Consider the following 24,268-nt stretch of genomic DNA (forward strand, 5'->3'; position numbering starts at 1 on the left):
AAATAGGGATGTGACTTAGTGTTTAAAGAAGTGTCAACTCGGAAATAACATTAACATGAAAATAGGCCATTAAAATTCACAGCCTCCCGAGTCCGTCAGTCCGTCTCTATCTGTTATTGCCCGAGGACATTGAAACAAAACAATTAAATTGTTCCCCTTAGTGTTTGTCTCACTCCCTGGTTCCAACTCTATTACACTCTTTACACTGTACTGTATGCTTTCGTATTTGAGAAACTATTTGAACTAAATGGCATTTTCAAACTGGAATACGGTGTACATATTAGGACTTACAGTTATGTTAAAGCACAGTAGGTGCCCTCAGTACATAAAAGTGTGTTTTAGGTTACCTCTCTGCAGAGTTTGAGTGTTTCTGTATTGGAACATATCAGAATGTTAATGCTACGTTACATGAACGCTCTGAGAACAGTAGATAGTAGAAGTGGGCTAACAGGAGTGAAGAAGTACCTTAACATGCTGTTCCCTGTCTGAGCACGTGAAATATTCAGCGTGTGTTCCAGCTAGGTGCTTTTAGGTGTTTAGCTAATGGAATGTCTGCATTAGGGCATCACGGATAGTCTGAACCATGCAAATGTCTGTGCCGTAGCTGCGTGCGTGCGTGCGCTCATGCGTGTGTGTGTGTGGGCTGTGAAAGAGCAGTTGTGCTGTTTACACAGTGTGGACAGGTACATATCAGCAAGTTTGTACTGTAGAAGAATGTCTGTTTGTGCTTTAACCTGTTTGGCTGATCATGCCAGGTGTATCTATCTGCCTACACTGGGCACACACCTGAGAACAGCTCTACAACTTAACTGACGACCAACCCATAGAGGATAGAAACTACAGGCAATAATGTAGGTAAGAGCAGTGTAAAAAAAAAAAAAAAAAAGTAGAGCAATGTTTCCAGAACAGTGTGTCACATTATCACATAGTCTATGTCCCAAATGGCACCCTATTCCCTTTATAGTGCACTATTTTTTGTAACAGGACCCATAGGGACCGCATTTGGGACGCCATAGTCCCCATCGTCTTCCTAGTTCACAGCTAAAGTTCTGCCAAGAAATAGCCTAACGTTTTATTTGACCTGTTTTGACAGGTGTTATTATGTCATGCTTACGACAATGTTCTGAAGGTGTTATGCCATCACAGAGTACAAGTAAACAGCTACTGGCATTGCCATACATTTTTCATAACACACAAGGCTAAACCGTACTGCTTGCTCTGATATTTTCATTTTACATTGTCCTTCCAGCACAGTTCCAGGGACTACAATGGATGCATTACCAGACCAGCATAGTACAGCTTGGCTTGGATTGGCTCAGTAGTGAGAAACAGTCAGTCCTGACCTGTTCATGAGTGACAGGGATGAGTCGGAGTTTGGACAGCTCTCTCAGCACGTTGAGGTCCGTCCGCATGTCCAGCTTACAGCCCACCAATACCACCTTGGCGTTAGGACAGAACTCCTGCGTCTCCCCCTGCCACTATGGAGGAAGAGGAAGAAACTTGTCAGAACCGAGCGTAACAGGTGAGCACCAATATCCAAAACATATCTATTTTTAATATATGAAATTTGGAGAAAATACATGTTTATCTCTTTTAGTTAATGTTATTTACATTGTATGGATATAATATCACTACAATAACTCAACGCCCATTGAAATAACACTGTCCATTGAAACAAGTTGTCACGGTGACAATTGAAGAATTTAACGGAGCACTAGTTCTGTCCGCTATGAGCTCACAGCTACAGTAACCACAACCACATCTAGACAACACTCCCTCAGAGTTCCATCCGAAAGAATAACAACACACATTATGAAGCAGACAACACTCATTTGCACTTCAAGACTATAGGCAAGTTAACAGCTACATTGTCTCAACGTTGACACGTCACTCTCTGTGCTGGGTAGCCATTCTCCCTACTGTCTGTGCTGGTCTGTCTCTTGTCTCTCTGTTTCTGTCTCTGTCTCTGTCTCTCTCTCACTATATCTCTGACTGCTTACATTATCTCTTCACATTATCCCTTGAACGATACCTCTCTGTTTCTACTCAATACAAACAATGCCTTTCTTGTAGATATACGTCTATGTTTTCTACTCTATACAAACGATGCCTTTCTTGTAGACGACCGTCTATGTCATTATGGGCTCTGTTCATTAGTGTTAGTCATCATGTGCTGTTGTCTTGGATAAGGGCTTTCTGTTGAAGACGTACTGGTGAATCAATGAATGTGACCTAGACAAGTCACAAGGGCCAAGCAGAAGGGTCATTGTGTTTATTTACTGAACAAAATATAAACGCAACGTGCAACAATTTCATTGATTTTACTGAGTTGCAGTTCATGAGGAAATCAGTCAATTGAAATAAATTCAATCTATGAATTTCACATGACTGGGAATACAGATATTCATCTGTTGGTCACAGATACCTTAAAAAAAATGGGCCTCAGGATCTCGTCACGGTATTTTTGTGTATTAATATTGCATAGTCCGTAGCTTACGCCTGCCCATACCATACCCTCACCGCCACCATGGGGCACTGTTCACAACATTGACATCAGCAAACCGCTCGCCCACATGACGGCATACACGTGGTCTGCGGTTGTGAGGCCAGTTGGACGTACTGCCAAATTCTCTAAAACAATGTTGGAGGTGGCTTATGGTAGAGAAATTAACATTCAATTTTCTGGCATCAGCTCTGGTGGACATTCCTGCAGTCAGCATGCCAATTGCACACTCCCTCAAAACTTGAGTCATTTGTGGCATTGTGTTGTGTTACAAAACTGCACATTTTAGTGTGGCCTTTTATTGTCCCCAGTACAAGGTGCACCTCTGTAATGATCATGCTGTTTAATCAGCTTCTTGATATCCCAAACCTGTCAGGTGGACGGATTATCTTGGCAAAGGAGAATTGCTCACTAACAGGGATGTAAACACATTTGTGCACAACATTTGAGAGAAATAAGCTTTTTGTGCATATGGAAAATTTCTGGGATCTTTTATTTCAGCTCTTGAAACATGGGACCAACATGTAAAGTTGCATTTATATACTTTTTCAGTATGTAAGGTTTGGCAAAGCCAAAGAACAGAGAGTGAATAACAGACAAAGAGCATAGAGTGAATTGTCCATTTTCATTTCGAAGGATGAGAATGGTTAATGATGGAAATTATTGGTGATGCGCAATAATGATATGTACTGAAGATAACATTTTACAAATTGTACTTAACGCCCCTTTCTAGCGGTAGTTTCACTTCCTTATTCCGGTAAATGTTTTGCCTGAAAACAGAAACAGAGGCAGTATTTCCTTTGCAGTACCTCCTTATTACCAAACTATTAGGACATGTTCCCAAGGCCAGTAGTGTGTATCTCATTCCATGTATTACATAATTACTCTTAACATGTATGCTTTCTTTCAATAACATTGCATAATGTGTGCTCTGCTTCAATAACATTTAAATCAAATGTAGGCCTATGCTCTGCTTCAATAACATTCTCTGATTCCCGGTAGTAGTACAGCTGAGCCACTGGTTGATCAAACAGGAGATTACAGCACACACAGCCAACAGGTCTTTTACATAAGCAGCATATATTATACAGTGACAGAAAAAAGTATTTGATCCCCTGCTGATTTTGTATGTTTGCCCACTGACAAAGAAATGATCAGTCTATAATTTTAATGGTATGTTTATTTGAACAGTGAGAGACAGAATAACAACAAAAAAATCCAGAAAAACGTATGTCAAAAATGTTATAAATTGATTTGCATTTTAATTAGGGAAATAAATATTTGACCCCCTCTCAATCAGAAACATTTCTGGCTCCCAGGTGTCTTTTATACAGGTAACGAGCTGAGATTAGTGCTCCTAATCTCAGCTTGTTACCTGTATAAAAGACACCTGTCCACAGAAGCAATCAATCAATAAGATTACAAACTCTCCACCATGGCCAAGACCAAAGAGCTCTCCAAGGATGTCAGGGACAAGATTGTAGACCTACACAAGGCTGGAATGGGCTACAAGACCATCGCCAAGCAGCTTGGTGAGAAGGTGACAACAGTTGGTGCGATTATTCGCAAATGGAAGAAACACAAAATAACTGTCAATCTCCCTCGGCCTGGGGCTCCATGCAAGATCTCACCTCGTGGAGTTGCAATGATCATGAGAACGGTTAGGAATCAGCCCAGAACTACACGGGAGGATCTTGTCAATGATCTCAGGGCAGCTGGGACCATAGTCAAGAAGAAAACAATTGGTAACACACTACGCCGTGAAGGACTGAAATCCTGCAGCGCCCGCAAGGTCCCCCTGCTCAAGAAAGCACATATACAGGCCCGTCTGAAGTTTGCCAATGAACATCTGAATGATTCAGAGAAGAACTGGGTGAAAGTGTTGTGGTCAGATGAGACCAAAATCAAGCTCTTTGGCATCAACTCAACTCGCCGTGTTTGGAGGAGGAGGAATGCTGCCTATGACCCCAAGAACACCATCCCCACCGTCAAACATGGAGGTGGAAACATTATGCTCTGGGGGTGTTTTTCTGCTAAGGGGACAGGACAACTTCACCGCATCAAAGGGACGATGGACGGGGCCATGTACCGTCCAATCTTGGGTGAGAACCTCCTTCCCTCAGCCATGGCATTGAAAATGGGTCGTGGATGGGTATTCCAGCATGACAATGACCCAAAACACACGGCCAAGACAACAAAGGAGTGTCTCAAGAAGAAACACATGAAGGTCCTGGAGTGGCCTAGCCAGTCTCCAGACCTTAATCCCATAGAAAATCTGTGGAGGGAGCTGAAGGTTCGAGTTGCCAAACGTCAGCCTCGAAACCTTAATGACTTGGAGAAGATCTGCAAAGAGGAGTGGGACAAAATTCCTCCTGAGATGTGTGCAAACCTGGTGGCCAACTACAAGAAACGTCTGACCTGCCAACAAGGGTTTTGCCACCAAGTACTAAGTCATGTTTTGCAGACGGGTCAAATACTTATTTCCCTTATTAAAATGCAAATCAATTTATAACATTTTTTACATGCGTTTTTCAGGATTTTTTTGTTGTTGTTCTGTCTCTCACTGTTCAAATAAACCTACCATTAAAATTATAGACTGATCATGTCTTTGTCAGTGGGCAAACGTACAAAATCAGCAGGGGATCAAATACTTTTTTCCTTCACTGTACATGCTAGTTGGATATAGTCCTTGTTTCTAGCCCCCAAGTAATGTTCATAAGTGTGTGTGTGTGTGTGTGTGTGTGCGTGCGCGCGTGTGTGTGTGTGATCTGTACTGTACTGTACTGTACTGAGGCCTGAGAGGAAGCCCGAGGACTGGGTGCGAAGGCTGCCACATCATACTCTCAAGAGTCTCCTGTTGCTTTTCGATTCTCCCCCCTTCACACCCAAAGTGTTCACTCGTCCGTCCCCCCTCTCAAAGATACAAAAGCATTCAAGAAAGCAGGAAACTATACAGTAACAAGACAGAATCACTAATTAGTCATGCAGAATCACTGATATCATGTGTCCTTGGCTTAACACTTGTCACTTAAAGACATGCTCCGGTACTTTGGCGACTAAGAAAGTATTTTTTAAACCTCCCGCTTTGGGCTGGATGTGTCAATGTGTAGTTCATACATTCATAATCTATGAGCAGAATTACTGTTTCACCTCAATTAGCCACGAAATCCCTAGTTTGAAAGCCACTTTTTTTCTTGAAGCTGGGACATGAATGGGAATTGGGATTTTCCCCCCACGTGGGCCAGCCCACTAGCAATTTGAGTTCTAGCCAATGAGCTTCAGCCCCTTGCATTTGAGTGACAGCTAACAAGAGGTCTGCCCAGCATTATCCAATGAGGTTGCAGGGCGGGCCCAACGGCTCAGTGGACACAGCAGAGAGCGAGAGAGCAATGACGTGGTGCACATATGTGACAGTATGCAATTTTCGGGGACCACTTTTGGCTTGTGAGTGCTACTTTCAGAACTACTGGCTAAAAACGTATACAAAAGTACCAGAGAATCTCTTTAACATTTTAATACTTGAAGGAAATTCCACCCAAAAACGATATTTTGGTATTTGCTTCATAAGTCCATTGTTGACATAGTCACAAAATATTTTGTATGTCAGCAATCAAGTTTTCAAGATGTATAACTTTACAGAAATACAGCCGGAATTATGCATTTTGCATCATAGTTTTCCTTTAACATTAACACTTGAGTGGAATTTATTGTTGGACCGGCTTTTGTTTGGCTTCAGTGGTATGAAATATTTCACCCCTATGTCAAATAGAAGCACTTGGCACTTGAGATGTCAAGAGCCCAATTCTGGGGGCCTATTGTGAGAGGGGTGTATTCAACGCCCACCCTTGGCCTGTTGGTAAGAGATTAGCAAGGCATCTATATAGGGTCACAGGTCAAGTGAGCCCTCAAGAGCCCCAAGTGGACCTCTATCAGAATTTGGGGTACCTCCGCTCCCCTCCTTCAGTTTTGTCTCGTGACTCAAAGAGTGGAGTTTTTATGTCTCTGAATGGCGATGCTGATGATGTCATGGGTGAGCGATGGGCTTGACATTAGGAATGTCCACTCCACCCAGTCAAAGGCATTCCTCGCCCACACAACTGATGTTCGCTATACACTATAAACAACAAGTCTTTATCATTCAAACAAAACGTGTAGACCTGTAGGTCCCAAATGGTGTGGCATTGTTACCCAAAGAAAGACTTTCCCATTCATTGAGTTCCACCAATTAGACACAACCGAGGCTTTGGGAAACAATGCCAAACTTCTCCCTCTTATTAAGTAAATGCATATTTTTTGAAGAACGCTGGGACAATGGATGGATTACAATTAATTGTGTATTCATTTTGGGAGAAAATGTCCTTAAAAAGGCCATAACATTAGCTTCTAACCTTAAGGGGGAACATGACTATGTCTGTGATATGCCTGCATGCTTTCACAAAACAATATTTGTTCATTCCTGTCTCGGCTAGGTTGTTCTCACAAGCAGTGTTTCTTTTATATGTAGTCCTTACTGTTCTAAAAGGTGTTCTAGGATAATTTGAGATCAGGGATCATCAACTTGGTAGCCTCAAGGTTAGAGCGTTGGACCTGTAACCGAAAGGTTGCTGGTTTGAATACCGGAGCCGAAAACGAAGAAATTAAAATAATATTCTGTTGCTGTGCCATTGAGCAAGGCACTTAACCCTAATTGCTCCTGGGGCGCTGTACAATAGCGACCCTGGCCGTGAACCCACTCCCTGCGGGTGTCTAAGGGGGAGTTGGGATATGCAAAACAACACATTTCCATTACACACTTGTGTGTAACTGAACAAATATATGCACCCAACAAAATATTATTATACTAGATTCAGCCGCGGGCTGATTTTTTCTTGAGCGGATCGTCGGGGGATCGGAATTGCAAATTGACCGCAAGAAGCCCAAACAGATATAATATTTGTTTACATAATCATTTCAAACCTGTCAGAACATATTTCCAAAATTAAAATCACTTGGAGCTGATTTCCTGTTGTTTTTACAGTGTTTTATGTCCAACAATAAAAAAATTAAAAATGCTCAGAAACATTGGGGGGCCATGTAAAACCACCCACGGGCCAAATTCGGGCCGCCAGTTGGGGAACCCTATTTTATATAATATTTTATTGAACTGAAGCACAGACACGTGGCTTTACTTCATAGCTCTCTGACCTTCTTCAGCACACTGTCCAGTGTCTCGGGGCGGCTGATGTCGAAACAGATGAGCACAGCGTCAGCGTCGGGATAGGCTAGCGGCCGCACATTGTTGTAGTAGGACGAGCCTGTGGACAAACGACAACACACAACACGTCATTCCTTTTGAATATCCAAATTGGTCAAATATGAAAAGACACATCATGGAATATAAATCTTTTTAGGTAAGCAAGCTATGCATGTTTAGCTTACACATTGCTACGTGAAATAATGTTGTTTTTGACCACCTAAAAAACAACTTAACTATCATGACTGCTTCAGACATTTGTTATGTAGTGGGAGTGGCTCGCTGCACTTATGAGTAACCTTGCTCAAGACCTGACAACTCCCAGATCTAATGTCAAGGCTTTAGTTTAGAGGACTAACCCAGATTTCAAACCCATATGGTTACAACTGTGTATGGTTACAACTGTGTAAGGACTCCTTTTTGATGGAGCGTTCAACAGAATTGACACTCTGTATTTCGTCTGGTGTTTGTCAGGGGGCCCTCTTTGAACTGACCATTGTGACCTGTGTGTGTGTGTGTTTCAAGTTTCAAAGTGTATTCGCCATGTACAACAGGTGTAAAACAGTACAGTGAAATTCATACCTTGAGAGCTCTTTCCCAACAATGCAATGATCATAATAATAATAATAATAATATTATACAGTGTGTTCAGAAAGTATTCATACCCTTTGACTTATTCCACATTTTGATGTGTTACAGCCTGAATTCAAAATGGATTAAATCGATTTTTTTTCGCACATAACAAGACACAATACCCCATAATTAGAAAGCAGTAGAACTTTTTTGGGGCACATTTATTGAAAATGAAATACAGAAATATCTCATTCACAAAAGTATTCACACCCCTGAGTCAATAATTTGTAGAAGCACCTTTGGCGGCGATTACAGCTTTAAGTCGTCTTGGGTATGTCTGTATCAGCTTTGCACATCTGGATTTGGGGATTTTCTCCCATTCTTCCTTGCATATTTTCTCAAGCTCTGTTAAATTAGATGGGGAGAGGCGGTGAACAGCAATCTTCAAGTCTTTCCACAAATGTTCTATGGGATTCAAGTCTGGGCTTTGGCTGGGCCACTCAAGGACTTTCACGTTCTTGTTCTGAAGCCATTCCAGCATTGCTTTGGCTGTATGCTTGGGGTCATTGTCCTGTTGGAACGTAAATCTTCACCCCAGTCTAACATCATTTGCACTCTCATCAAGGACTTGCCTGTATTTGGCTCCATTCATTGTTCCCTCTATCCTTACCAGTCTCCCAGTCCCTGCTGCTGAAAAGCATCCCCATTGCATGATTCAGCCACCCCCATGCTTCATGATATGGATGGTGTTAGACGGGTGATGAGCTGTCCCTGGTTTTATGAGCTGTGAGCTGTGCCTCCAGACATAGCGCTAAGCATTCAGGCCAAAGAGTTCAATTTTTTTCTCATCAGACCACAGAATATTTTGCCTTATGCTCTCAGAGTCTTTCACATGCCTTTTTGCAAACTCCATCGTGCTGTCATGTACCTTTTTCTTAGGAGTGGCTTCTGTCTGGCCACTCTCCCATAAAGCCCAGATTGGTGAAGTGCTGTAGAGACGGTTGTCCTTCTGGCAGGTTCTCCCATCTCAGCCAAGGAACTCTGTAGTTCTGTCAGAGTGTTCATTGGGTTCTTGGTCACCTCCCTGACCAAGGTCCTTCTTGCCCGGTTGCTCAGTTTGGTCGGACGGCCAGCTCTAGGCAGAGTCTGGGTAGTTCCATATTTTTTAAATTTCCCAATGATGGAGACCACTGTCCTCTTGGAAACTTTCAACACTCTAGGAATTGTTTTATAACCTTCCCCATATATATGCTTCATCACAATTATATCTCTGAGATCTACGGACAGTTCCTTGGACTTCATGGTATAGTTTCTGCTCTGACATGCACTGTCAACTGTGGGACCTTATATTGACAGGTGTGTTTCTTTTTAAATCATGTCCAAACAATTTAATTGGCCACAGGTGGACTCCAATCAAGTTGTAGCGATGTCTCAAGAATGATCAAAAGACCTTTTGGAGTGTCAATTTGGAGTGTCATAGCAAAGGGGTGTAAATACTTAAGTAAATGAGGTATTTATTTATTTAATTTTCAATACAGTTGCAAAAAAATCTAAAAATATATTTTCACTATGGCATATTGTGTGTAGATTGGTGAGATTTCTTTTGTTTAGAAAATGAAATACAAAAATATCTAATTTACATAAGTATTCACACCCCTGAGCCAATACATGTTAGAATCACCTTTGGCAGTGATTACAGCTGTAAATCTTTCTGGGTAAGCTTTGCACACCTGGATTGTACAATATATGAAAGATGAATTTGTCTCTCAGTGTCTGTTGGAAAGCAGACTGAACCAGGTTTTCCTCTAGGATTTTGCCTGTCCTTAGCTCCATTCCGTTTATTTTTATCCTAAAAAACTCCCTAGCCCATGCTTGAAAATATGAAGAGTGGTACTCAGTGATGTGTTGGATTTGCCCAATACATAAAGCTTTGTTTTCAGGACATAAAGTAAATTTCTTTGCCACATTTTTTGCAGTTTTACTTTAGTGCCTTACTGCAAACTGGATGAATGTTTTGGAATATTTTTTATTCTCTACAGGCTTCCTTCTTTTTACTCTGCCATTTAGGGTTAGTATTGTGGAGTAACTACAATGTTGTTGATCCATCCTCAGTTTTCTCATATCACAGCCATTAAACTAACTGTTTTAAAGTCACCATTGGCCTCATGGTGAAATCCCTGAGCGGTTTCCTTCCTCTCAAGCAACTGAGTTAGGAAAGACGCATGTATCTTTGTAGTGACTGGGTATATTGATATACACTTCATTCCAAAATCATGGGCATTAATATGGAGTTGGTCCCCCCTTTGCTGCTATAACATCCTCCACTCTTTTGGGAAGGCTTTCCACTAGATGTTGGAACATTGCTGCGGGGACTTGCAGTTGGTGCGATTATTTGCAAATGGAAGAAACACAAAATAACTGTCAATCTCCCTCGGCCTTGGGGCTCCATGCAAGATCTCACCCCGTGGAGTTGCAATGATCATGAGAACGGTGAGGAATCAGCTCAGAACTACACGGGAGGATCTTGTCAATGATCTCAAGGCAGCTGGGACCATAGTCACCAAGAAAACAATTGGTAACACACTATGCCGTGAAGGACTGAAATCCTGCAGTGCCCGCAAGGTCCCCCTGCTCAAGAAAGCACATATACAGGCGCGTCAAAAGTTTGCCAATGAACATCTGAATGATTCAGAGGAGAACTGGGTGAAAGTGTTGTGGTCAGATGAGACCAAAATGGAGCTCTTTGGCATCAACTCAACTCGCCGTGTTTGGAGGAGGAGGAATGACCCCAAGAACACCATCCCCACCGTCAAACATGGAGGTGGAAACATTATGCTTTGGGGGTGTTTTTCTGCTAAGGGGACAGGACAACTTCACCGCATCAAAGGGACGATGGACGGGGCCATGTACCGTCAAATCTTGGGTGTGAACCTCCTTCCCTCAGCCAGGGCATTGAAAATGGGTCGTGGATGGATATTCCAGCATGACAATGACCCAAAACATACAGCCAAGGCAACAAAGGAGTGGCTCAAGAAGAAGCACATGAAGGTCTTGGAGTGGCCTAGCCAGTCTCCAGACCTTAATCCCATAGAACATCTGTGGAGGGAGCTGAAGGTTCGAGTTGCCAAACGTCAGCCTCGAAACCTTAATGACTTGGAGAAGATCTGCAAAGAGGAGTGGAACAAAATCCCTCCTGAGATGTGTGCAAACCTGGTGGCCAACTACAAGCAATGTCTGACCTCTGTGATTGCCAACAAGGGTTTTGCCACTAAGTACTAAGTCATGTTTTGCAGAGGGGTCAAATACTTATTTCCCTCATTACAATGCAAATCAATTTATAACATTTTTGACATGCGTTTTTCTGGATTTTTTTGTTGTTATTCTGTCTCTCAATGTTCAAATAAACCTACCATTAAAATTATAGACTGATCATGTCTTTGTCAGTGGGCAAACGTACAAAATCAGAGGTAATCAAATACTTTTTTCCCTCACTGTATTTAATCCATTTTGAACTCAGGCTGTGACACAACAAAATGTGGAATAAGTGTGGATAGTCTGTGGGAGAGGGAGAGCAGTAGTTGTTAGCCATTTAACAGTCTTATGGCCAGGGGATAGAAGCTGTTTAGGAGTCTGTTTGTCTGATCCTTGATGCACCGGTATCGTACACTGAGGAACTTGAAACTCTTGACCCACTCCACTGAGGCTCTGTGGATATTTGAATGGGAGTGTGCACCCCCTGTGTTTCCTGTAGTCCACGATCAGCTCCTTGGTCTTGCTGACGTTGAGGGAGAGGTTGTTGTCCTGGCAACACACTGCCAGTTCTCTGACCTCCTCTCTGTAGGCTGTCTCATCGCTGTTGGTGATCAGGCCTACCACCGTCATATCGTCAGCAAACTTGATGATAAAGTTGGAGTCGTGTGTGGCCACACAGTCATGGGTAAACTGGGAGTACAGTAGGGGGCTAAGCACACACCCTGGGGGGCCCCCGCCTTGAGGGTCAGCGTGGCGGAGGTGTTGTTGCCTACTCACACCACCTGGGGTCAGCCCGTCAGGAAGTCCAGGATCCAGTTGCAGAGTGAGGTGTTCAGACCCAGAGTCCTGAGCTCGGTGACAAGCTTGGAGGGCACTATGGTGTTGAACGCTGAGCTGTAGTCGATTAACAGCATTCTGTGTGTGTGTGACCTGTATGTTAGCGAGTTGTATGTGGGGGTACTAGGGGCCACATTCTTGTGCTGAACTGAATGTGTGGCTTACAATCCCCCCTCCACTGCCCCTATTGTCACCCATACTGTGTCCTTTGTCACCACTGCACAAGGCTTTGGGCACTACAACAAAAACTGTCATGGAGAGAATGTGCAGAGACATGGTTGATGTTTGCTATAGCAACACACACACACACACACACACACACACACACACACACACAGGTGCTATGACAAGTTTTATATCTTTATACTTTTTTTATACTTTTTTATACTCCATGTTTTGTCCTGTGCATATTTACATACTCACACACACACACACACACACAGAAACACTCAAACATGTAACTGTAGAGTACACTATGTTCTGTGCAAATATTTGTCACATTCAAACATTGATGTTTTGCTATTACAACTTTCTCACTGTCTATCAGAGTATGCACCTGTGTCTGCCCCAGTGCCGATGTTTCATAGCGAGTGAGTCATGCTCAAGGCAGATCGCGGGAGACAATGCTTGCAAATGGATTTAGAATTTGTGAATATTGATAAGTGGCAGTTGGGACATCGAGTGTGCATCGTCTCAATGCTCATTTTGGTTAAAACACTTGCAGGCTTGAGTGATCACTATCGAACACAACAGCAAGTGGCCACTCGATAAAGAGTTTGAGATTCAACCTATGACTGCTGTATATTTTTCTTATAGTTTTAACAGAAAACAGATTTAAAAAATGTCACATCCCGTGTGTGTGTGTGTGTGTGTGTGTGCACGCACGCTTCCGCTTCCGTGCTTGTGTGCCTGTGTGGGTGCCAATGCCCAGGTGTGTGTGTGCTCAATACGTGTGACAGTGTGTGTACGGACAGAAAGGTCAAACTAAAGGCTGTACCCTTTCTCTCCTCTTGTCTCTCTCTCTGACTAACTCCTGCTCCTGGGTTTCAGAATGAGAAAGCAGTCTGGAGAGGAAAAGATGAGGAATGTCGGAGGGTGGGGTGGAAACAGAGAAAGGAAGGAGAGGGGCGAGGAAAGCGAAATAGAGGGCGGAGTGAGAAGGAAACAGATGGAGGAGGGAGACTCCACCCCCCCGCCAAGCACTGAGCCGCTACAACTCTCCTCCCTCTTTGCACTCCTTCCTCCCTCCTTTTTTTCAACCCTCTCCCTAAATCAGCTCTCTTCAGGACCATTCAGTGCCAGTAGGGGATAAGCCTGAGTGTTCCTAACACACTGGGGCTCTCCCATAAGGCTCTTATTAGACACACAGCAGAGGCCTGGGCCCCTATTGGCCCCTTACCGTCCCCATAAACCCCCCTTGTCCCAGTCCCCACAAACCACAACCCCATGCACCATCCTCCCTCACCAGCTGCATCACAGATTCTCACTGTACCACCTTGCCTGGCACAGATGACAACACTAGGCTACAACAAAACTAAAGTAAACTTCTCTATAGCATAGTTTCGTTGTTGTTTTCAACAGTTTTATCTCAACTACACTGTAAAAAAAAAAAAGAAGATGATTAAATGTATAATTGCTGCTGGATTGTGAGTTTGCTCTACATTTGGGCATATAGCTGAACCAACATACATTGAAGTTGAATTGTATGTTTACTCAACTTTGAATTTTAGGTTGAGTGAATATATAATTCAACTTGAGAATTTATTTGACCTTATTTGCATATTTCCCAGTGTGCCTTGCATTTCCAGTGAATTGTAGTTACCATCCATTACTGTATTTGTTAGCGACAGAGACATGGTTGTTGTATTAAATGGCTTTCGGTCCTGTAGCTTTCACCAAGTGAGTGTCTAAGTCAGGGCTGCCAAACCCTCTTCCTGGAGATCTACCGTCCTGTGGGTTTTCAGTCCAACCGTAATTTAACACACCTGGTTCTACTTATTAGCTGCTCAACAAGACCTTAAACAGATATGCTAAACTAGGGTTGGACTGAAAACCTACAGGACAGTAGATCTCCAGGAAGAGGGTTGGGCAGCCCTGGTCTAAGTGAATATTCTATCTTTAAAACTAAACTCTTTTTGACAACTTTCTTTGAGGGTTACACCCTAACACAGTGGTCTGAAACCCCTGGTTAACAGGCTACATGTACGGCCCAGTACATCACTGGGGCCAAGCTTCCTGCCATCCAGGACCTCTATACCAGGCGGTGTCAGAGGAAGGCCCTCAAAATTGTCAAAGACTCCAGCCACCCTAGTCATAGACTGTTCTCTCTGCTACCGCACGGCAAACGGTACCGGAGTGCCAAGTCTAGGTCCAAAAGACTTCTCAACAGCTTCTACCCCCAAGCCATAAGACTCCTGAACAGCTAATCATGGCTACCCGGACTATTTGCACGGCCCCCCCCCACCCCATCCTTTTACGCTGCTGCTACTCTGTTAATTATTTATGCATAGTCACTTTAACTCTACCCACATGTACATATTACTTCAACTACCTCAACTAGCCGGTGCCCCCGCACATTGACTCTGCACCGGTACCCCCCTGTATATATACAGTGGGGGAAAAAAGTATTTAGTCAGCCACCAATTGTGCAAGTTCTCCCATTTAAAAAGATGAGAGAGGCCTGTAATATTCATCATTAAAAAAAAATAATCCTGAAAATCACATTGTAGGATTTTTAATGAATTTATTTGCAAATTATGGTGGAAAATAAGTATTTGGTCAATAACAAAAGTTTCTCAATACTTTGTTATATACCCTTTGTTGGCAATGACACAGGTCAAACGTTTTCTGTAAGTCTTTACAAGGTTTTCACACACTGTTGCTGGTATTTTGGCCCATTCCTCCATGCAGATCTCCTCTAGAGCAGTGATGTTTTGGGGCTGTCGCTGGGCAACACGGACTTTCAACTCCCTCCAAAGATGTTCTATGGGGTTGAGATCTGGAGACTGGCTAGGCCACTCCAGGACCTTGAAATGCTTCTTACGAAGCCACTCCTTCGTTGCCCGGGCGGTGTGTTTGGGATCATTGTCAGCCATGTTTCACCTTCAATGCCCTTGCTGATGGAAGGAGGTTTTCACTCAAAATCTCACGATACATGGCCCCATTCATTCTTTCCTTTACACGGATCAGTCGTCCTGGTCCCTTTGTAGAAAAAACAGCCCCAAAGCATGATGTTTCCACCCCCATGCTTCACAGTAGGTATGGTGTTCTTTGGATGCAACTCAGCATTCTTTGTCCTCCAAACACGACGAGTTGAGTTTTTACCAAAAAGTTCTATTGTGGTTTCATCTGACCATATGACATTCTCCCAATCCTCTTCTGGATCATCCAAATGCACTCTAGCAAACTTCAGACGGGCCTGGACATGTACTGACGGTCAGCCAGGGTTGGGGTCGATTACGGGGGTATGAAAATAATAAATAGTATGCACTCACTACTGAAGGCTTAATGACTAAAATGTAAATGTAAAATGTTAAGCAGGGGGACACGTCTTTCACTGCAGGATTTGAGTCCCTGGCGGCGTAGTGTGTTACTGATGGTAGGCTTTGTTACTTTGGTCCCAGCTCTCTGCAGGTCATTCACTAGGTCCCCCCGTGTGGTTCTGGGATTTTTGCTCACCGTTCTTGTGATCATTTTGACCCCACGGGGTGAGATCTTGCGTGGAGCCCCAGATCGAGGGAGATTATCAGTGGTCTTGTATGTCTTCCATTTCCTAATAATTGCTCCCACAGTTGATTTCTTCAAACCAAGCTGCTTACCTATTGCAGATTCAGTCTTCCCAGCCTGGTGCAGGTCTACAATTTTGTTTCTGGTGTCCTTTGACAGCTCTTTGGTCTTGGCCATAGTGGAGTTTGGAGTGTGACTGTTTGAGGTTGTGGACAGGTGTCTTTTATACTGATAACAAGTTCAAACAGGTGCCATTAATACAGGTAACGAGTGGAGGACAGAGGAGCCTCTTAAAGAAGAAGTTACAGGTCTGTGAGAGCCAGAAATCTTGCTTGTTTGTAGGTGACCAAATACTTATTTTCCACCATAATTTGCAATAAATTCATAAAAATCCTACAATGTGATTTTCAGGATTTTTTTTCCTCAATTTGTCTGTCATAGTTGACGTGTACCTATGATGAAAATGACAGGCCTCTCTCATCTTTTTAAGTGGGAGAACTTGCACAATTGGTGGCTGACTAAATACTTTTTTCCCCCACTGTAGCCTCCCTACTGTTATTTTATTTTACTTCTGCTCTTTTTTTCTCAACACTTTTTTTGTTGTTGTTTTATTTGTACTTTTTTGTTAAAAATAAATGCACTGTTGGTTAAGGGCTGTAAGTAAGCATTTCACTGTAATGTCTGCACCTGTTGTATTCGGCGCATGTGGCCAATACAAATTTGATTTTATTTTATTTGATTTGTTTATACATCAAGCCTGCAAGTCACATTATGCTGGCTTGCAAAGGCTGCATTTAGACAGGCAGCCCAATTCTTTTTTTTCCACTAATTGGTCTTTTGACCAATCACATCAGATCTTTTCATATCAAATATTTTTCAGAGCTGATCTGATTGGTCAAAAGACCAATTACTGGAAGAAAATATCAGAATTGGGCTGCCTGTGTAAACGCAGCCATAGTGATGTGTAATTTCTATTGGAATCCAGCCAGAGTAAGGATATCCAACAATTTGAACTTTTAATCAACCGCAACCTGCATTGAGAATGTCTGCCGGGGTAGGTAAGATTGATTATTCAGACTACCTAGATCATATAAACTGGAAAAGTTTAATTAGTTTAGAAAAATGTATGTTATTTATGTTTGTGTAGCATAAGATTAATCAACCAATCAATGTACATACAAAAACACAGGTACCTGCAATAGAGCATGCTGGGAAATATGATAATGATGGGTGTGGTTTTGAGCAAACATGAGTGTGTAATTTTACTCAACAAGCTTAATTCAGCTAACTTCGAGCAGACTTTGCTGAGTAAATAAACACATTAGCTTAAATTCTTGTCCTTTTGAAGTCCACTCAGCTTACAGAATAAGGTTGATTAAACAATTGGTTAAATTTGCTTATTTTTTGTGTTACTACTCTTAACAGTTTTTTACTGCTCTTAACGGATCAAAACTGTTGTAGTATACTAGTGATTCATCTCAAAAGGCACCCTATGGGCCCTGGTCAAAAGTAGTGCCCTTTATAGGGAATAGGGTGTGTGACGTCACGAGAGGCTACACAGCTTTCAGCGGGATTGCTCAAGTAGTGCCAGGAGACAAGGTTCAAACAAAACAAGGATTTTATTATAGGTCTTGGGAAATTAACGAAAATATAACCAAATTCTGTTCTCTTGTGGCTCTTTAAGGGTTAACAGTTCAGGGATGTCTCTTCCACATCCAAAATCATAATTCTCACTCGCTCAGATAACTTTTCCCCAGCCTTACTGTAGTCCACGTTGCAGCTAGTGGCCAACCCAGCAAAAAGTCCTTCCAAATGTCTCTCACGTATTTCCACAGGTGCATATATCCAAAGGTGAGTATTTCCCAAAGGTAAGTATCTCCAAATCCTTATATTCCTCATGGAAGTGGACGTGCAGCACTCTTGTTCTCCAGAGAGCCCAGGTTGGAGACTGTGTCTTCCCTTCCCCCACCTTCAGCTCATCAGCTCCTCATTTGTTTCAGCTGCGTGGGAAGATTGGCCATAGAGGGGTGGAGTTCCCGACCATACCAGCAGATGGAGCCATAGCTGTCTGGGTTTGCAGCCACCTCAGGGGGATGTAACGTCCCTCCAGGACACAGCCTCTCGTGACATCACAGGTGCCATTTGGGATGCACCCTAGGTCCCTATAATGATTAATGGTATTTTAATGTTACTGGCACCTGAGAAAACAAGACTGTTTGTTTGTTTTTGGCTCTGGATGTGAAGATGATGGATATCAAGATTTGTTGCTCAAGAAAGACAATGGTACACTTTGTGCTTTTCAGTAGAGACCTAACGTCATGTAAATTAAATCTAACTTTCGGGAAGCGGAAGGAAAAACAATAGTATGTACTGAGTGGGTTCTTTCTTTAATATCGTCCCAAACATTGTGCCACTGTGATACGCACAGTTCAAACATCAATGAAAAATGCATGGTGTGAAGTCAACAAAAGTTATAGTCAACCAGCCCCCAAAACCCATCATTTCTGTTTGTGTTTCAGACAAAAGGAAGAGAAAAAGAGAGAGAGAAAAAGAGAAAGCAAGAGAATTGAGTCTGTGGAAAGTGGAAACCTTTCTGTCTACCTGTTGCCATGTAAAACTATCTCGGGAATTGTGCTGAACACATTCAGATGCAACGTTGAGCCACACACTAAAAGTATAAATAATTTATTTGCAGGGCTGCTTGGCAAGCAGTTTCTCCAGCAACCCAAGTTTAGAAACCCCTATACACAAAGTACTATCTCAGGTAGTCATCCCTAATTTGCGCAGATGCCGTTCTCTTCAAATGTCCCTGGCACCAGAAGCCATGACCATTGTTTTCCACAGGAATGTTTCTAATTGGTCACACATGATGGCAGTGACAGACATTAGGGCTCTGCGACAGCCCCCAGCCAGCTGAGAGACAAAAGAAATAGACAGAGGCCTGGGGAGTGTGGAAAACTCTCTTTCTGAATTCCAAAAAGACCCCTAGCCCTTACTCCTTATAGGCACATGTACTGTAGATCTGAAAAAACATGATTGGGTAACCAAACATCTCCTTGCCTTCTGATGATGCTGGCTGGTAACTTTCACCATTGCTTACATTGTTTCAAAACATTAGGAACACCTGCTCTTTCCATGACATAGACTGACCAGGTAAATCCAGGTGAAAGCTACAGTATGATCCCTTATTGATGTCACTTGTTAAATTCACTTCAATCAGTGTAGATGAAGGGGAGGAGACAGGTTAAAGAAGGATCTTTAATCCTTGAGATAATTGAGACATGGATTCTGTATGTGTGCCATTCAGATGGTGAATGGGCAAGACAAAATATTGAAGTGCCTTTGAACGGGGTATGGTAGTTAGGTGCCAGGCGCACCGGTTTGAGTGTCTCAAGAACTGCAACGCTGATGGGTTCTTCACACTCAACAGTTTCCCGTGCGTATCAAGAACGGTCCATCACCCAAAGGACATCCAGCCAACTTGACACAACTGTGGGAAGCATTGGAGTAAACATGGGCCAGCATCCCTGTGGAACACTTGACAGTCAACTGACAAAAAAGTGGGTGCAACTCAATATTAGGAAGGTGTTCCTAATGTTTTGTGCACTCAGTGTATGTGTTTATACAGTATATGGCTCCGCTTACACCTATCAAATCCCCTCAGATCTACAGCAGTATCTAAGGGGTAGGGGCTAAGGTTATTTATTGAATGGTCAGGTGGAGCCTGGTTCCTCTCTAGGTTTCTTCCTAGGTCTCTGCCTTTCTAGGGAGTTTTTCCTAGCCACCGTGCTTCTACATCTGCATTGCTTGCTGTTTGGGTTTTAGGCTGAGTTTCTGTATAGCACTTTGTGACATCTACTGATGTAAAAAGGGCTTTATAAATCAAATTTGATAGATTGATTGATTGGAGCAGGGTTTTGGGGGGAAGATAGATGGAAAATACTCCACTGAACAATATCTGTTTAATCAAATCAAATGTTATTTGTCACATGCACGGAATACAACAGGTGTAGACAGTGAAATGCTTACTGTAGCTCAGCTGGTAGAGCACGGCGCTTGTAACGCCAAGGTAGTGGGTCCATACACAAAAATGTATGCACGCATGACTGTCGATAAAATGCTAAATGGCATAATTATATTATTATTATTATTAAGCCCTTAACCAACAACGCAGTTTTAAGAAAAATAAGTGTTAAGTAAAAAATAGATAAGTTAAAAATTAAAAATAATTAAAGAGCAGCAATAAAATAACAGTAGCGAGGCTATATACAGGGGGTACTGGTACAGAGTCAATGTGCGGGGGCACAGGTTAGTCAAGGTTGATTCTGTAGAAAATAATTGACGTGAGAAACAGCAGAACCGTATAAAGCTGTGTTGTCCACCATTCAATAGATTGAGACAGAGACTGAAAAGGTCATTTCTTATCGTCATCGACATTACAACTGCCAATATTACCGAAACGAGTGGTAAACATTTTGTGAGAAAACCACTGAAAAACAATTGAAGCCGTCAACTGAAAGATTTCTATAAGATGTCGAGTAGGCAATGATCTGCCAGGTTTGCACTTTTATGGGTCCTCTGAAGCACAGGAGATTAGTGGCACCTTAATTGGGGAGCATGGGCTCATGGTAAAGGCTGGAGTAAAATGTGTGGAATGGTATCAAACACATGGTTTCCATGTGTTTAAGGTGTGCTCCCCTCAGCAGCCTCCTGTGCTCTGAAGGAACCATGTCTCAGACAGAGCCAATTCAAGAGTTTCACCCTGACTTTTCCCAGGATGCACTATTTTTCCAAAAAATAAGACTTGCAGTGCTGAATAATAACTTGACGAAATTCCATTATACCATTATGTAATTAGAAAAATGCCTCCTCCCCAGTTAAAGTCAGAGAACATTTACAAGATAGCCAAAACAAAATGGCCACATTAGCCTCTGAACAATAGCAAGACGGCAAATAATCAGCCTAAAATAACAGCTACCAGCCTCGTTAAATCTGAGTTTGCTTCTTATTCACCACTGTGGACTCCTAGAGAAAATGATATTTATCTTTCTCCGTTTATGCGCTTTTGATTCGTTTTATTACACACAGCAATGTTTTTATTATTGCTGAGAGCTGTAGAAATTTCAGGTTGGGTTGGTGGTATCGTAGCAACCTGAAAACGAGAAATGTTTTGTTTTTGTGTCATTGTGAATAGATGGGCACGAATGTTGGACAGGCTGGGTGGAGGAGGGCGTTTCTGGTGTTCCATAAGTTTATGTGGAAACTCAACGGACAGGAGAGGGAAATGGTTCTGTAGTTCAAGTGTTGATATGTTTTCATTGAAGGCCAGGTCCTTATAAGTGATAGTATACATGGCTCTACTTTCTTCCACATGAGCACAGTGTTGTGTCCAGGTCGCTTCCAGTTCCATAGAGGAGTGTTAAGAGTGAGAAAGGTGGAGGGAGTGTATTCGTGGGAACACAGTCTTGAAACATTACCGTAGCACACACACACACACAGTCTGATCGGAAACCCAATCTCCAGTCGCTAGATGGCATGACCTGATCCATGTTCCTCAACAGAGCAGAAGCTAATGTTTATTGATCCCTGTGCTTTCTGACCCTCTCAGGGACCTGTAGTACCAGGACCACTTGGGAAAAAGCCTGCTGTTGAGGAGCATCATGGAGAAAATGCAGTCCATCTGTCTATGGCCCATCGGTCTCATTATTACCTCCCTTTCAAAGTCAAACAGCTATTCACACAGAAATGCATAGCTAGCTACAGTATGGCCACACTTACATTACAACACCATAATTCCAGGGAAGAATCAATCCGATGACCTTGTATCAGCTAGTACGCAATTACATAGCACTTATCTACGGCATCCATATCATGAATTCGTCATTTGTCAGGACTTGCTCAGATATATGTTTTTTTATTATTATTGTACAACAGTAAGCACTTCGTAACTGATTGTGCTAACTAGCTAGCCTGTTGCAGGGTTCCATACATACAGGTAGATTATATAGAGTTTGACGCAACAACACATGGGAGAGTGCAACGTAGCGGAAACTGCCAAGCCATGCTGTGACTCCACATGGGGTTGCCAAGCATTTGATGTCTGATTCGAACAAGGGGTTTCTTTCTTCTTCTGTTTGCCTGCTTGTTTTTTTCCTCCAAATGTTGGCAGGCACTGTACTCCACATTTGCAGCATGTGTTGTTCCGGTGTCTTCTTGTTTAATCCCGTCTAGCCCTATATTTAGTGTTTGTTTGTTTGGTCTCACATTTGGTGCTTTGTCTTCCTTGTAAGGCTTGGTAGAATTGAGAGTGATTCTATTATTTTTAGAGCAGAGCTCCTATAAGCTGCATGCTGGTACAGAATACCGTATCCATCAGCAAAAAGAGGATGCAACAATAACTTTTTTGGGACATGCTGCATTGATGTAGCCTACACATTGTGTGGGTAGGACAATTCTTACACTGAGGCATATGAAAAATGAGTCATATTTATGTATTCAACTTGCCGTGTGAATATTTGGCAGTGTCCAACTGGTATTTCCTGTACATGTTTTAACCAGCTGATTCGTTTCATGGTAGTAACTTGCCCAAGGCTGTTCAAACCTAGGAGCTAACTAACAGAATGCAAAATATTTGGGAAGAGATTTTTGACGTAACGATTCCATGGCATAGTGTTTGTGAACTGATACGCAAAACGACACCGGACTCAAAATTTAGGATTTTTCAATATAAATTATTATACAAAATTCTTGCTACCAATATAATGTTATTTATATGGGGGATACAATCTTCCCAGCTCTGCAGATTTTGCTGCGAAGAGACAGAATCATTAGATCATTTGTTTTGTTACTGTCCATTTGTAGCTTGTTTTTGGTCACAGGTCCAGGAATGGCTGAAGGATTGCAATATTTACCTGGAGCTAACCCTGCAGATGGCACTACTGGGTGATCTGAAAAGTCATACTCAATCGATCAATAATATATTAATACTTTTAGCAAAAATGTTTATTTTCAATTTACAATCTGTAGAAACAATGAGAATAGAATGGTTCAGAACTTTTGTGAAACATAACAGTACAGTTGAAAAATAGATGGTAAATAGAAATCCAATATGGATGGTGTTAAGAGATAGATAGGAGGTGTTGAATGGAGCTGAAGGATGGGACTAATAACAACTAACAACAACTAATAACAACAAGATAACTAATGTAAAGCATACTGTGTCCATAATAAGTATATAGGTTATAGGTTGAGAGCTTTTGTGAAAAAGCATAGTTAGAAAGATATGGCATATAGAAGCAAACTGGAAGGACATCATGAAAATGATCAGAGAGGTTGAGGGTAGAGGAAGTTCAGGAGTGAAAACAAACAAAATTGAATTAGTCAAATTGACTGTGTCCATAAAATGTATATAGTATAAGCTGGAAGTAGAGGCCTAAGTGTTGTTGTTCACTAGTTTACTCCAATTAGAGGGGAGGGGTGGTGGGGTTGGAAAGTAATAAAGGGAAATATATTTCTTTAAAGGATACGTGTGTCTATATGTGAATGTATATGTATGTATGTGTATATATGTATGTATATGTGTATTTACACTACCGTTCAAAAGTTTGGGGTCACATAGAAATTCTTGTTTTTGAAAGAAAAGCAATTTTTTTGTCCATTAAAATAACATCAAATTGATCAGAAATACAGTGTAGACATTGTTAATGTTGTAAATGGCTATTGTAGCTGGAAACGGCTGATCTTTAATGGAATATCTACATAGGCGTACAGAGGCCCATTATCAGCAACCATCAGTCCTGTGTTCCAATGGCACGTTGTGTTTGCTAATCCAAGTTTATCATTTTAAAAGGCTAATTGATCATTAGAAAACCCTTTTGCAATTATGTTAGCACAGCTGAAAACTGTTGTGCTGATTAAAGAAGCAATACAACTGGCCTTCTTGAGACTAGTTGAGTATCTGGAGCATCAGCAATTGTGGGTTTGATTACAGGATCAAAATGGCCAGAAACAAATAACTTTCTTCTGAAACTCGTCAGTCTATTCTTGTTCTAAGAAATGAAGGCTATTCCATGCGAGAAATTGCAAAGAAACTGAAGATCTCGTACAACGCTGTGTATTACTCCCTTCACAGAACAGAATAGAAA

General features: G+C 42.1%; 1 protein-coding gene across 1 annotated transcript in view; it reads right to left on the bottom strand.

Annotated features, from left to right (window-relative positions):
* Window positions 1-24,268, bottom strand: part of LOC121556922 (rho-related GTP-binding protein RhoN-like) — a 58,863-nt gene that overhangs the window by 3,596 nt on the left and 30,999 nt on the right. The window contains exons 3-4 of the mRNA XM_045217536.1: window positions 7,688-7,797; window positions 1,344-1,478 (exon numbers count right to left, since the gene is read on the bottom strand). Coding sequence (XP_045073471.1) covers window positions 1,344-1,478; window positions 7,688-7,797 — 245 coding nt within the window. The remainder of the gene's footprint in view (window positions 1-1,343; window positions 1,479-7,687; window positions 7,798-24,268) is intronic.

Source organism: Coregonus clupeaformis, unplaced genomic scaffold (assembly GCF_020615455.1).
Source record: "Coregonus clupeaformis isolate EN_2021a unplaced genomic scaffold, ASM2061545v1 scaf1101, whole genome shotgun sequence".
NCBI classification, from domain to species: Eukaryota; Metazoa; Chordata; class Actinopteri; order Salmoniformes; family Salmonidae; genus Coregonus; species Coregonus clupeaformis.